Here is a 15,000-nt window from a genome sequence, read left to right as displayed (position 1 = left end):
AGAAGCTCCATACCAGTTCCAATGAAGCCTGCCGTGATGACGTAGTTAACAAAGAATGCACCATTGTCGGGCAGGAAGACACACCTGTGGTAAAGTGGGGAATTAAATATTAAAGAAAGGAAATACTAAAGAAAAAAAGGGATCTTATTTTTATTTTATTCTTGTTTCATCCATTTCGATTATTTTTAAAATATTTTTGAATAATTATATGGAGCACCCACTGCGTGTTGTGCCATGTGTCCCCAAAACTAAAAATTCTGGTCATTTAACTTGGTACTAGTTTGAAGCAAGTATCATCAGAAAGAAAAGGACTTCTGTGACTCCATGAGACCGATCTGTGAACTTTCCAACGCAGATTTCTTCCAATGCCAAATCCTCCATTTTGGACTTGGTGATGCTACTCTCCAATCCTCAATTACCTGTCCTCACTCCAGTAAGCTATTGAAAATATCTGTTAGATATTAGAGAATATCCCAATTTGTAGTTAAGCCCATGAGGGGAGTGCAGCGTTTGACCTCCTTTAAAGTAACGATCCAAATATGGTGGAGGAGATGGAGGTTGGGCAGCATTGTGGAGCAAGTGACCATAACATTGTGTGTCCAAAGATTCTGTTGAGGGTTAGAGTTCAGGATAGTAAGGTAAGGCTATTAGATTTCAGGAAAGCAAACTTTAAGGGTATGAGGAGAAAATTGGGTGATGTAGATTGGGAGACTCCAACAACAGGACAATCAGCATCAGAAAAATGGGAAACCTTCAAGGACCAAATGTGTGGAGTGCAGAGTGTGTACATTCCAATGAGGTGTAAAACTAGAAACATAAAGAGACCAGGATGGTTGAGTAGTGAGATAAGGAATGCCATTAAGGAGAAGCAGAAGATATTTATTAGGTTTAAAATAACAGGACTGGAGTTATTTTTATTTCACTATCGGAGTAAACAGAGGCAAGTGAAGAAAATAACTCGACAAGCCAAAAGAGAGTATGAGAAGGACGTGGCTAAGAATATTAAACATAATAAGAAGGCTTTATTTAAGTATATCAGGGGGAAAGAACAGGTTAGGACCAGTGTGGGCCCATTGAGGAATAGCACCAGGAGAGTGGTTAGTGATGAAAGTGAGATGGCAGGCTTATTAAACAGGTATTTTTCTTCAACTTTTACACAAGAACAGTCAGGGGAATTGCCAACAGCTGAGAGTATTTATCAAGGAGGTGAGAAAGAGCTTTTACAGAAGATCCAGGGTTGGAGTGGAGGAATTAAAGGAACAGCTAGGATATCTAAAAGTAGTTGAGGCTCCGGGTCCAGATAATACACAACCGAGAGTATTGATGGAGGTGGCCGAGCAGGTAAGCGAGATGTTAACGGATATTTTCAATAGTTCGCTGGAGTCAGGACAGATACCGGAGGATTGGAGAGTAGCAAATGTAACAGCATTATTTAAGAAAGGATCCAGAGAAGAATTGGGAAACTATAGACCTGTTTGTTTGACTTCAGTTGTGGGGAAGGTGTTGGAGACGTTAATTAAGGACCAGATGAGGAACCATTTAAATAAATACAAACTAATTAAAGGTAGTCAGCATGGGTTTACCAAAGGTAGTTCCTGTTCAACAAATCTTTTAGAGTTCTATGAAGCAGTGTCTGATTGGGTGGATGAGGGAAAGGCAGTGGACATAGTATATCTATACTTTAAGAAGGCATTTGATGAGGTACCACATCGGAGGTTGTTAGCCAAAGTGAGGGCTTGTGGAGTGGCTGGTCAGGTAGCAAATTGGATTGCAAACTGGCTTAGTGATAGGAAGCAAAGAGTGGCTGTGAGTGGGAGGATGTCTTGCTGGGAGGATGCAAGTAGCGGGGTACCTCAGGGATCAGTAGTCGGACCATTACTATTCATTATTTACATCAACAATTTGGATAGTGGGGTGAAGAGTAGGCTTTCCAAATTTGCAGATGACACAAAGCTGGGAGGTAAGGTGGTTATCAGAGGGGTGGGTGATCAGATTCAGGAAAGTATTGATACTTGCATAGATTGGGCAAAAGATTGGCAGATATAATTTAACCTGAGCAAGTGTAAGGTGTTGGGGATGGGAAAGAACAATGAAAATAGATTACAGGATGCAAGGGGTAATTTTGGAGCATGTCACACAGGAGAAGGATCTGGGGGTGGTAATAGATATGGGAGGTAAGCAGGCAGCACAGTGCCAGCCAGCTGGAGGTAAAGCAAATAGGGTGTGAGGTTGTGTTCGGAGGGGGATCATTTATAAATCAAGAGGTGGTGTTAACATTGTGTAGGAATTTAGTGAGGGCCACATCTGGAATATTGTGGGTAGCTCTGGAAGGACATAGATGCAATCGAGAGGATTCAGCGCAGGGCTACGAGATTGATTCGGGCCTAGCTCGACTCAGCGATGAGGAGCGGCTGAAGGAGACAGGGCTTTATATACTAGAAAGAAGGTGGTTATGAGGAGATATGATGGAGATGTTTAAGATAATGAAAGGTATAGATAGAATATGTGCAGATGAATTATTCAACAGAGTAGACAGTGATAGGACCAGATGCTGTAGCCTGAGAGTAAAGAAGAGGAGGGTTAAGACGGTAGCAAGGCAGGGGACTTTCACTCATTGAGTAGTTCATGCATGGAATGGTCTCCCTGGAAAGGTCGTCACAGCATAAACAGGAGATTAGTTTAAATTGGAATTAGATAGGTACCTGGAAGTTATGGAGATAGAGGGGTATAGGGATGTTGAGAAGACTTTTCGGTAGTTTGAGCGTTAACGGGTGATTGTGTGCATGTGTACCGAGTGCTGTTGGTGGGGGTCTCATCAAGGGGTGCTACGTGGTTCATGTTGTGTGTTTTTTACCCAAGCCCATGCCCCTCTCCTGAAAAAGAGGGGGGGGGGGAATACAAAAACTACAAAAAAAAAACCCACAAACACTTAATGAAAAAAAACACAAAAAAAACCATTTTGCATTTTCTTATTTGATCTTGTATTGATAAATTGGAATGGTGTTGATGTGGCACAGGCAGGATGGGCTGAATGGCCTCCACCTGCATCAAATTTCCTTGTGATGAATCTTTCAATCCTGACACCTCTCTCTCTCTCTCTCTGACACCTCTCTCTCTCTCTCTCTCTCTGACACCTCTCTCTCTCTCTCTCTCTCTGACACCTCTCTCTCTCTCTGACACCTCTCTCTCTCTCTCCCTCCAAAAGGACTGTCTGGCAAACCCTCCCATATACTTTCAGAACAATCCTCTTGAGGATGTTCAGTCATTCAAACTCTTGGGTCTCACTATCACCTATGATCTTTCTTCACTAAGCCACACTTCAAAGTTGGCCTCCAGAGCCAATCGCCGACTGGGCATCTTCCATCATACAAAGTCCTTCCTTGGCATACCTGAACTCCTATACACATACAAGGCCTTCATATGCAGCTTGATGGAATACCGCTCACCGCTTTGGGCTTGCACGTCTACCTCACGCCTTATTCCGCTCGATGGAATGGAAACCAAGGCCTTCAAGTTCATTTGAATCTCCTCCAGTGAAGTTGGGTTTACGGGTCTATCACTTCGCCATCACAGACAGGTTCATGGTCTCTCTATCTTCCACTACCTCCTTTCTGGTCTTGCACCCTCTGCTCTTTCCGTGATTTGTTCCCCCAGGTTTCTGTAAGGCGACATGGTCCACCATCAACCACTTTTGGTAAAACTACCTCAATCCAGGAACACTCCTCACCTCCACTCATTAGTTCCTCTTTTTTCCCCACCTGTGGAACAAACTTCCACATCCTCTTGAATCTCATTCTTCCCTCCAGGTGACAGCTGTTCACCACCATTTCAGATCATCCTCAATCCAAAACCATGATTGTTGTTACCCTCATGAACCCCCTTTACACTCCAAAGCCCCCCCCCTTTCCAAATTTCCAATTTGTCCAGCTTGTGGGTTTCCTTCTATATCCATCTCATGCACCCCATTTCTCTCCAGAGCCATTGTTTGTCCAAGTCTTCCTCTATGTTGTCTTTCAACTCCGCTGTTGGTGCCCCCCACCCCCTTCCTCTCCGGTTCCTTTGTTCCTGTTGCATCCTGATCCATTCAGTGTTCCAGCTCTTCCACAAGCCTAGACACTGTATACAAGAAAGAAAGAAAAAAAAATGCACATTCTAAAATTAATGGCACGAACCTTCATTCCTAAAATGGTGCAATAACAATTCTAGTATAAAATGGTGCACAAGAGGCAAATCTATACTAACAAGTCCTGAACAGCAATCACTAACAGTTTACAATATATATTTTTTTACAGCTCAAAAGCACAAAAAGGAAAGCTGCAACACAATTGTGTACCAAACTCACTCAAAGCGGACACTGCCTGCCTCCACGAAATTCTTATCAAAAAGCCAGCGGAAGAAGAAACTAAGGCTGGGAGTGGGAGTAAGAAACCAGGGAAGAGAGACATGAAGTTACATTTGTCAGCAAACATAACTCAAGTTGTGCAACCATGTAATAAACATGAACTGTAAAATATAGGCAACCTGGCCAGAGTATTGACACAGATGGCGTCATTGTTTTCAAATATTGTACATCCTGAAATCATTAACAAACACAATCTAAAAGCAGCAGGACAGCCAGCTTTATGCTAACATTCAAACTGAATGCCTCAAGATGCAACACTCCATGCTGGCAACACATCATAACAGTGGTTATTCGTCATTTTGGACTTCACTGGGGAACAGATTTAAGAGCGGACAGCTTAGAGAGAAGCAAGCTACCAACCAAATAAGTAATTCTCGCATATAACGACTAATCAGGCTCGACTCTGCTCAACTTCCACAATATGATACGGTCAGGTGCAGTCAAGCTGACAAGGGCTTTGTCAGCTATATGCAGATGAAATTTACTTGCAGGATTTCAGTGAAATTCCAGTTGTTGCCATCTTAACATGATTTCATAAAAGTTCACCGAAACATGCAAACCCATTAGACTGAGCATACAATATCTATCACTCTTGATTCCCTTGGACAAGAAACGAGATAAGCAACTAGTGAGTTCATTGGACACCTTACCCCAGGTTGTCTTGAGAAACAAGGATATCGGCTGGGTCTGCGAGCAGCAAATTTGATTAGTCGTGATGATGTAAAATGCTGCATTTTTACCTCTGCCACCGATGGTGAAGGAGGTTATGTTTTCACCCCTTTCTGTCTGTCTGTCTGTCTGTCTGTCTGTCTGTCTGTCTGTCTGTCTGTTACTTACGAAATCTTTATAGTGATCACTTCCGTCCTCTGTTTGTTTGTGTGTTTGTTTGTAGGCACGATAACTCGAGAACGGAAGAAGCAACCAATGCCAAATTACACCACGTGATTCAGGAGGGTGATGGCTCGCGCTGATTAGATTTTGGTCAAAATCGGTCAAAGGTCAAGGTCACAGTGAGGTCAAGCATTCGATTTTTGATGGTTTGGTACAGAATCATCGTAGAAACTTCTGGTTTCCGTCGCTACTTTCTCTCGAGACAGCTTTTATTAGACAAGGTCAGAGGTCAAGTTGACGATTTCGTAAGTACCAGTCTATGACTGCTTGTTTGTTTGTTTGTCTGTGTGCAGGATCTCAAAAAGTTTGGACGGATTCGGATGAAATTTTGTGGACAGGTTCGGAGTGTGATGAGGATGAAGTGATTAGATTTTTATGAAGATCGGATCCAGATCAGACTACGAGGACTTTTAAAGTGATTCTTCACCATTGAGAGACAGGACTAAGCTAATATATAGCACAATATCTCAAAATGTTGTGGACGGATTCGGATGAAACTTGGTGGACACGTCAGGTGTGTGACAAGGATGAATCAATTCGATTCTGGTGAATATCTGAATCCGGACATGGAGATACGAGAATTATTTAATTTCCAAAGCGATTCTTCATCATTGAGAGATCGGGCCAAAAACTATATATAGCATGATATTTCAAAAATGTATTGGACCCGATATGTTCTTGTGGATCAGGCATGATGTGGCAGATGTATGCGCTCTACCGAGTGCTCTCTCTAGTTTTGTTCGTTCAAGTATTGCTGAACACAGAAGGGTTTTGAAAGTGCCAAAAAGGTGAGTTGTGTTCTACAATGTTTAAGTATATAATTAAATTTGTTTACAACTGGTCTAAGGCTCATAAAGGAGCTGCCACTCATACGTCTCTCATACACACACACGCATGGACATACTGACGAGACAAACAGCCAATGAGGTTGGGAAAAGTGCCATCACTTCCCGGTATACCCTGGGTACCAGCGATGTCACAACAATGGCACAGCTTTTCTCACCGAACTCAGCAGGGCATTTCCTAAATCGGAATTTCATCCTCCCCATGGATGCTAACCTAACCTTTTAAATCTTTGTCCGTGATCTTAACGTTTTAAATGTTGAACGTCAAGTAAGGAAGCAGCACGTACCATATCTTAATTAAAATAAAAGAAGGATTTTAAAGGTTGCAGAAAAAAAAAATTCAGAAGTTTATCGCAGTTGATGCAGCGTCTTTTACACCACCTTATTTAAAATGTCACATTCGTTGTTCATGCCTGTTTGTGTCCTTCATGACGTCCTCAAAAACAGTAAGTTTCCTGTTTGGAATAATTTCCAATTTTTTGATTGCCAGACAGGCACACGGAGTAAACAAAATGATCTCACTCCTCTCTGTACCTGTGCAATCAGGACAAATTCAGAGTCAAAGTACCGCTAAACTACACGTTCGTTTTCCAATCCATGATCAAAATATAACATCGAATTGAAATGAAGTTGTGCCTCGATCATAAACTGACGTTTACAGACGGGACAGACAAAGTGAACAAATTACTCAACTTCACTTTTTGCTTTGGGTGCACGCTTTGCAATTCTTAATTCAAATAATAAGTGCGACACAGTTAATTGCCAAATACCACCCAAACTTCCAGTAACCAAAGTAATTGCATTTAAAATGTGAAGAAGGATTCGAGAGTTTTGGCTCACCTGGACAGACCCAAGGATGGCAGAATGAGAACCATTATGATGAGGTAGAAATAACATTTGTGCATAATACTCTGGTTCTCTGCAGACCTGTTACAGGAAATACAATGGTAATCATTACACAAAGGGCAAGGAATCATTATTCTGCAATGCAAGCTTTCATAAATTGTACAAGTTTACAGCTCCTCCATTTGGTGGCTTTTATTGCAAACAATGCGACAGATCCGTCACAAGTTTAACCATTAAAAATAATCTGTGAATAAAATTTCATAAACAGGCAAAATGCAGAAAGAATCGTTTGGTACTTATGGGACATCGGGGGGGGGGGGGGGGGAAGAAGCACAAAAGCTTAGCAAGTGATGTCCTGTAGTGTGGTGTTGGCAGCATCTAAGCTTAGGAGTTACAATGATGGCGACATAAAGGTTGTTATTTAAGGAAAGGGGGACACATTATACAAAATGAGTGTGCTTGATGAAACCAGAGAAGAGCTTGACCCTTTAGCATTTTGTTTGCCATATACTATATGTCCACATCATACTACAGCCTCCAAAGGATGAAGATGTGTTCAGGAAAACAAATGGCCAAGATGCTTCGAAAAATGCACGCCTTTAGAATCAGCCAAGTTTCCAAGTGGCCGTTAGAGAGTCATCGGTCTTGTGTTTTGCCGATCCTTTGTGCGGGAGAAAAGATAAGGAAAACTTTATCCATGTTTACATGGGCTGGCAGGATGGCCTGGAAGTATGCACACTCACAACTAAGCTGTGTAGCCTCAGTTTGAATCCCTGCCCAGCTATAATCTGTCATCCTGATATTTCAAAAGCAGGGCGATTCATAAATGTATGTGCCGTCCCTCGGATGGACATTGTCTGGGTTTCCTGTCTGCCGGCATTAGTTGGTGGACATTAAAAATCCCAGTGTCCTTTGTAAAAAGCAGGTGAGTAATCGCCGGCACCCTGAAGAAAGTAAAAATTCCTGCCCAAACCAGCAAGGGGCATTGCATCAGCAGCACAGCCATGCCCCCAGCCAATGATGCTACCCAGCAGCCATTTGCTGTATACGAAAGAAGATCCATGTTTACGTGGAACTGCCATAACAAAAAAAAAACAAAAAAACAATTGCATCGACTGACAATGACATTCAACACTCCAGTGCCTTGGTAAGGAATTCACTTTGTAGAACCTTCTGTGCTAATTTTATGGTTAAAGTGCACACGCTGCATTATACCAGAGACAAAAATATATATTGTGACGCCTTCTGATGCTTAAGAAAAAAAAAAAAAAAGTAAATACAATATGATCCCATTAGCCGTGGAGAAGGGAAATTCAATGAAGATTTCAAATGACATGTCTTTCCCCTTGGCATTGTGGTCCCTTGTGTTGTTTTTTTTTGTTTTGTTGTTTTTTTGTAAACATAGTCGAGGCTCGTAGAAGAGCTAGTACGCTGGATGAATCAGGAAGTCAGAGACAAAACAGGACGCAAAACACGCATGCACGAGGTGGACAAGATGGACACATGGGGAAACTTCAAGGAGGGGAAATTGTAAAATTGGAGGGAGGAGGAATGTGAATGGAGTCAACAAGGGTAGAAACTATCATGGTTTGGGATTGGCAGCAATATGAGATGGTGGGGAACATCTGTCTTGAAAACATAGAGGGAAGAATGACATTGAAGAAAAGAGAGAATGAAGAGAATGTGGATGTTGATTCCACAGGTGGGGGGGGTGGACAAGAGGAACAAATGAGTGGAGGTGAGCAGTCATCCTGGATTTAGGTAGTTTCACCAAAATGGGTTGATGGTGAACCGTGTGAGCCGAGCAGCAACATTTGGGGGAGGGGGAGGGGGACAAAGGACGGAAAGAGCAGAGGGAGCATGACCAGAAAGGAGGTGGTAGAAGACAGAGACCACCGACTTGTATGCGATGGCGAAGTGATACTCGGCTTTATCATGGGAGATTCTAATGATCTCGAAGGCCTTGATTTCCACGGCATCAACCTGAGAAAGATGTGAGGCAGGGGAACCAGCTGAGAAGGAAGAGTACTCCATCAAGCTGTGGATGAAGAACCTGTAGGTGGATAGGAGTTCAGGTGTGCCAAAGAAGGACTTTGTGTGATGGAGGATGTTCAGTCGGCAGTTGGCTTTGAAGGCCAACTTTGAAATGTGATTTTTCCAAAAAGATCATGGATGATAGTGAGACCCAAGAGTTTGAATGATTGAACATCCTCAAGAGGATTGTTAAGAAAGTGTATAGGAGGGTTTGCCAGACGGTCCTTTCGGAGACAGATTTGCCTGGTGTTGGCATAATGGTTAGGGTGGCGGGCTTTGGATCCTAGGGTCCTGAGTTCAAATTCCACTCAGCTGTTGAATTAATACCAGGTGGGGTTAACTCGGCCTGTCATCTTTCCGAGGTCGGCAAAATGAGTGCCAGCATGCTGGTATACTGTGTCGGAGTGGCGACCCATCCAGGATTGTGCCCAATAGCCAAGGAGACTGCTTAAGCAGCACCAACGCTCTGCACAGAGTATGGTCCCATCTCCTCCTTCTCCTTTTGGAGAGAGATGGTGAGAGTGTAAGATTTGTCATGGTTGAAAGACATATTACTAGTGTTTGACCAGTTTGTGATTTTTTTTTCAAGGTCTGAAGAGAGGGAAGAGGCTGCAGCCTGCCTGTCTGAAGGATGAGGGTTGCTACAGCAGAGGGTAGAGTCATCAGCAAATAGAGGATTTTCTCGAGTCAGGGAGATCATTGATGAAGATCAGGAATAGGACTGGACTCAGAACACTGCCTTGAGGCACTCCAGTCTTGACAGGGAGAGGAGATGAAAGGATTCCATCGATTGCCACACATTAGCTATGAGAGTAGAGGAAGTCAGAAAGCTATATGTGTGGAGTTGGCCTTGGATGTCGTAGGCAGCCAGTTTGGTGAGCAAGGCAGGATGACATACTGTATCAAAAGCACGAGATATGCCCAGAGAGGCCAACTTGATCTCATGTAGCATTGAGAGCCTCCATCCATTGTTGGGTGAGTAGAAGTAGCATGTCCAAAGTGTAGTGACCTGGTCTGAAACCAAATTGGTGATCTAAGATGAGGTTGTATAAGATAAGGAATGATTTCATATCAACTGCGATGATGGATTCCATGACCGTGCTGATGAATGGAAGTAAGCTGGTCGGTCTGGAGTTAAGGCGATCAGTTTTTGCACCTTTTTATGTAATGCAGTGATGTTGGTGGACTTTCATACAGATGGAAGATGACCTAACACAAATGATCAGGTGAAAGTGGCAGAGGGAGGATGCGCAAGAGCAGGTTTTTAGGACACGCGAGCTGATGCCGTCTGGTTTGTTTCATTAAACGAAGAACTCGACACCTGCAATATCTCCAAAACAAGTTGTTTTATCTGAACAGATTTGTTTTTCTTTCAAAATGCAAGCTGGATTGAGGAGATATCACAATTCACACAGTAATTATTCATCTAACCCCGAAATGCATTTATCCCCCTAACACCACCCCACCCTCCCAGATGCTGACCGGGTCCAGTGTCCTTCCAAGAAGACAGAGTAGTACACCAGAGTGGGCAACAGTGCTGAGAACGACCAAAGCAACAATGTGGGAAAGAACTGCGTAATTATTGGGCTCTGTGGATCAAGAAGAGAAAGTGGTTGTGAAGTTATCCACAGCAAACTTGATCACACAGCGTATTACCATTAACATGCTTGAACCATGCTCAATCTGCAAGCGTACCTGCAAGCTTTCAATCGGCCGAGTAACATTGAACTTGTCCATAGTGTTGACTATGATGGCTGGTGTTGTAAGAAAGAACAGGAGTAAAAAGAGAAGCAGGTTGAGAACTAACATACGGGCCCACCAAAGCAAGCCTTGTACTGAAAGGTTCTCCCTATCAAGAGACAAAAAAAAAAAAAAAATCAACAAAAACACAAATGATCGCCACTCAATTCAATTCGTAAATGGTTTGTATTTGCATGAAAATAGCTATTTTAAGATTTCAGTGATGTGTGTGTGTATATATATATATATATATTTTTTTTCCTCCAGAAAGGAAATGGTGACATTAGATAACAAAGTGAAATAGGAATAAACATTAACCAAATGATAGAGTTTGGATGAGGGGCGTAGCGAACACGCCATTTCTGTGACCGTAGCTCGGATGAGTAACGCGTCTGGCTGGGGTCCCAGCAACACGGGGAAGTCTTGTAGTCAGCCAGGAAGCTTGGAAAATAACAGAGTGGAGATGTTACAACAATATCAACCTGATTAATACAGAACTGCACCAAAACAGGTAAAACAGCAACATGGTTCGTTGACCAAAAAGTGGTTACCGGAAAGCCATTTCCTCTTCCTTAAATGTCACAAAGGCCATCCCCAGAGGTTGGTTAAAGACTTTCTGACGTTCCTCATCCCATTTGGCCCTCAGATCCTTCCACCGCCCCTGGTAATATACTAATCCCACCACCTGCAAACATCAGCACATGAACAGGTCACGTCACAGAAACACGAGCTTTCACTGTTGAAATAAAATGGTAAGGTACATGCAAAGGGATTTTACATGATCATAGCCACAGCTATTACAGCAGCAAAACTGGCTGCAGGGTCGCGGTTGAATCAGATCATTTGGGTGCTTTTCATAGTAGGCCAAAGCCTTGTCTGCCTTCTTTCTGCAAACAGTAGCATGGCATATAAGGGTAAGTCAATAAAGCTTACTTTTTCCCCCAACCAGAAAGGAATGGTCCTGTACCAGAACTCAACAGAGAGGTTTTAGTTATCCAAGGTTCATGGAGGAGGTAATACATAAACCAAAACCAGAACAGACATTAGCACACATCAGTGTACTTTTATAGAAATTAAAAGAACATTTGTAGACTATGGAGAAACACATGTTGTAGATGCAATTTGAACATGCATTCCCAGAATTGTGAGGCCAGAGTTCATCTGGGAACACCAATAGGCCAACCTGATTAACAAGGAACAGGTAACCCCAACAAGCAGGCCATAGGTCTTTCCATGTAGTTGCAGGTCTATCACACATCCCCACCCACTGCAGTAGGTGATTATATTGTTGTGGGCCGGGGGTCGGTGGCGAGGAACGACTGCTAGACGAAGCAGTAGGGCCGTCTCCCACCGAACACCCGGAATCGAAGGTCGTTACCCCGGATAACTCCGGAGTCAATGGGTCGCTTAGAGGACTGTGGTCGCCAATATTGTTGCGGAGCATGGTATTGGCTGCGAGCATGACTGCTAGGTGGGGCAGTAGAGTCGACTCTACCGAACACCCGGAATCTAGATCGTACCTCTCGGAAAACTCCGACAAGTACGGGTCCCCTACCGGACCGTGAATCCGTCAATAATTCCACCACGTGGTACAGGGTTATTTGCCAATCTTCAAAATACCTAGAGATCCATGTGGCGAGTTACCGAGTATTCACACCCTCGACGGCCCTCGTACGAGTCGAGCCGTTAGCGTGCCTGACCCGTGTGCAACCCGAGCGGATGGTTGCGAAGTTCCGCCGGCCCAAATGTACATTTACAGCGGCAACAGCCTTTGTAATTCACCAACACACGCCATGCTAAGCCAATGGAAAAAACACAGAAGCGAGCTGATACATTTAACAAATGTATTTATGTATAATGGGGGAAAGGGGGGAGCACGCAAGAAGCAGAGTTATCCGACTATAGAGATGCAAGTATGTACAGCAAAGAGCACTTAAACAATTCCTACTTACAGACGGGCCCACACACAGACGCACACCCAAAAGAAACGGACCCAAAATGGTCATTATTATCCCTTCAGCTCGGAGGGAAGACGAGCTGAAGGACGAGAAAGTAGCAGGCTACCTGGCCGCGCCATGCGGCTCGACGTCCGCACCTTCCCAGAGCACCAGTCGGCCAAGAAGGAACCAGGGCAGCCAGACGCAGACCACACCAGCCACAAGCCGAGCCGAGAACCAGAGCACGCCAGCGACGAGATGCCTTTCGCCCAGCCTCGAGAGATGCGTTTTGAACAGGCGCGAATTCTTCCTCTCTGAGCTCCAGCAGATCCACACGGGAACCAGAACACGCGCTGGTGAAGACGGGCGCAGATTCTTTCCAACCCGCTCGAGCAGATCCACCAGATTCTTTCCTCTCCGTTCCTTTTTATCACTCTCGGGCGCGGTTCGCTCAGGCGTGGCTCGCTTTGCTCAGGCGTGGCTCGCTCTCAGGCGTGGCTCGCTCTCAGGCGTGGCTCGCTCTCAGGCGTGGTTCGCTCTCGGGCACGGTTCCGCTCAGGGCCTGGCTCGCTCTCGGGCACGGTCGCTCAAGCGTGGCCCGCTCTCGGGCACGCGGCCAAGCGAACGGGTTCATGACCATATTTGGGCATGGAATTCAGTCCGCTCATCGTGGCCCGTTCTCAGTGGGTGGGACACGACGCATTCCCTTATTTGGCGCGCAGCCAAGCGAACCGGTTCATGACCATATTTGGGAATGGAATTCCATCCCCAAACGAATTCCGAATATGCCCGCATTCCAGCGAGCGTGCGGAGTATGCCGGGAGCAGAGGGTTGTCGCTGTGAGAGCGAAGATGGCGTTGTTGTTGTTGTAGTTGAAGATGTAGTAGCCGTAGTTGTTGTTGTGGGTGATGTAAAAATCGTAACTATTAAAATAACTCGCAGCGCATGCACATTTATTCACCCATTAAACGAGGGACGGGGACCCTAACTAAAAAACAGACTTACCGATACAACTGTTCTATAGGACCTGTATGTTGAGTGCTCATGGCTTCCAGATTCGTAACAATATTTTGACGGCGTGAGGTAGGGTCCACTTGTCTATTCCAATTTACCTAAGTACTCACGCCATCCAACTACCGGGGAAGCCACAGTGCCACACCCTGGGCCGGCTTTGTCCGATCAGTCACTGTTACCAACTCGAATCCGGCGTAACCGAGCGGAAATTACCAAAGCCGCGCCGGTCCAAATAAAAATTTACGGCACAATCGGCCTCCCTAATTTTCAAGCCTGAACCATACTGGGCCAATGAAAGAAAGCACAAACAACAAACTGGTACATTTAACACGGGGTTTATTTATAATAGGGAGGGAGACACAGAGCAGAGTTATCACGACTATAATATGCAGGCAATGTACAGTGAGCAAAAGCACTTAACAATTCTACTTAAAGACGGGACACACACACACACACACACACACACACACACACACACACACACACACACACACACACACACACACACACACACACACACACACACACACACACACACACACACACACACACACACACACACACACACACACACACACACACACACACACACACACACAAAAAGAAATGGGGCCAATTGGCCTTTATTCAGCCCTTCAGCTCGGAGGGAAGGCGAGTTGAGGGTCAGAGTCTGGCCGGATACCTGGCCGCCTCGTGCGGTTTGGCCGAGACGAGCGAACCAGGATGAGACCAGCCGCGTCGAGCGAACCAGGACGAGACCAGTCACGTTGAGCGAACCAGGATGAGACCAGCCGCATCGGGCAAACCAGGATGAGACCAGCCGTGTCGGGCGAACCAGGATGAGACCAGCTGCGTTGAGCAAACCACCAAGCACAGGACCACAGAACCACCGAAAAGAAGACCACCGAAAGAACCCCCGAACCAGACACTCCACCAACGAAGCGAGAACCCCGGAGACAGCTCGCGATCTTCCTTATCCCTCCTCCCGTGCGGGGTCGAGGGATCCGCTCTAAGGCGATCAACCTCCGGATTGGACAAGGGGTTGTCGGGCGATCAGTGGCCTCCCTTCATAGGATGGGAGGAACATTCCACCTTGTGGGGGGTGGAGCCGGCACTGAGGTGATGAGCCTCCTGATTGGTTTGGTGGGGGAAAATGGTGGCCATCCGTGATTGGAGGTCCGGTGGGAGGGGGCAACGACCACCCCCCCCGTGCGTGTCTGCGAACCCAGACGGAACAACCAGGGGAGCACCCTATTCTCCATCCACCCTTGTAGCGGGGGGATCTCGGGTC

The 15,000-nt window shown here is 45.2% G+C and overlaps 1 protein-coding gene across 8 annotated transcripts in view; it reads right to left on the bottom strand.

Moving 5' to 3' along the window:
- Positions 1-15,000, bottom strand: part of LOC147022875 (mechanosensitive cation channel TMEM63B-like) — a 117,838-nt gene that overhangs the window by 8,974 nt on the left and 93,864 nt on the right. For all 8 annotated transcript variants that reach the window (XM_085887782.1, XM_085887789.1, XM_085887783.1 and 5 more), the window contains 8 exons: positions 11,537-11,645; positions 11,310-11,443; positions 11,077-11,199; positions 10,714-10,867; positions 10,501-10,607; positions 6,979-7,065; positions 4,343-4,408; positions 1-84 (listed from right to left, as the gene is read on the bottom strand). The exon at positions 1-84 is cut by the window's left edge and continues 79 nt beyond it. In XM_085887782.1, coding sequence (XP_085743908.1) covers positions 1-84; positions 4,343-4,408; positions 6,979-7,065; positions 10,501-10,607; positions 10,714-10,867; positions 11,077-11,199; positions 11,310-11,443; positions 11,537-11,645 — 864 coding nt within the window. The remainder of the gene's footprint in view (positions 85-4,342; positions 4,409-6,978; positions 7,066-10,500; positions 10,608-10,713; positions 10,868-11,076; positions 11,200-11,309; positions 11,444-11,536; positions 11,646-15,000) is intronic.

This window comes from Eptatretus burgeri, chromosome 7 (genome assembly GCF_056783735.1).
Source record: "Eptatretus burgeri isolate ZD-2024b chromosome 7, Ebu_testis_v1, whole genome shotgun sequence".
Classification (NCBI taxonomy): domain Eukaryota; kingdom Metazoa; phylum Chordata; class Myxini; order Myxiniformes; family Myxinidae; genus Eptatretus; species Eptatretus burgeri.
The sequence above is the reverse complement of the archived record's forward strand: the minus strand, read 5'-3'. Positions and strand labels throughout refer to the sequence as shown.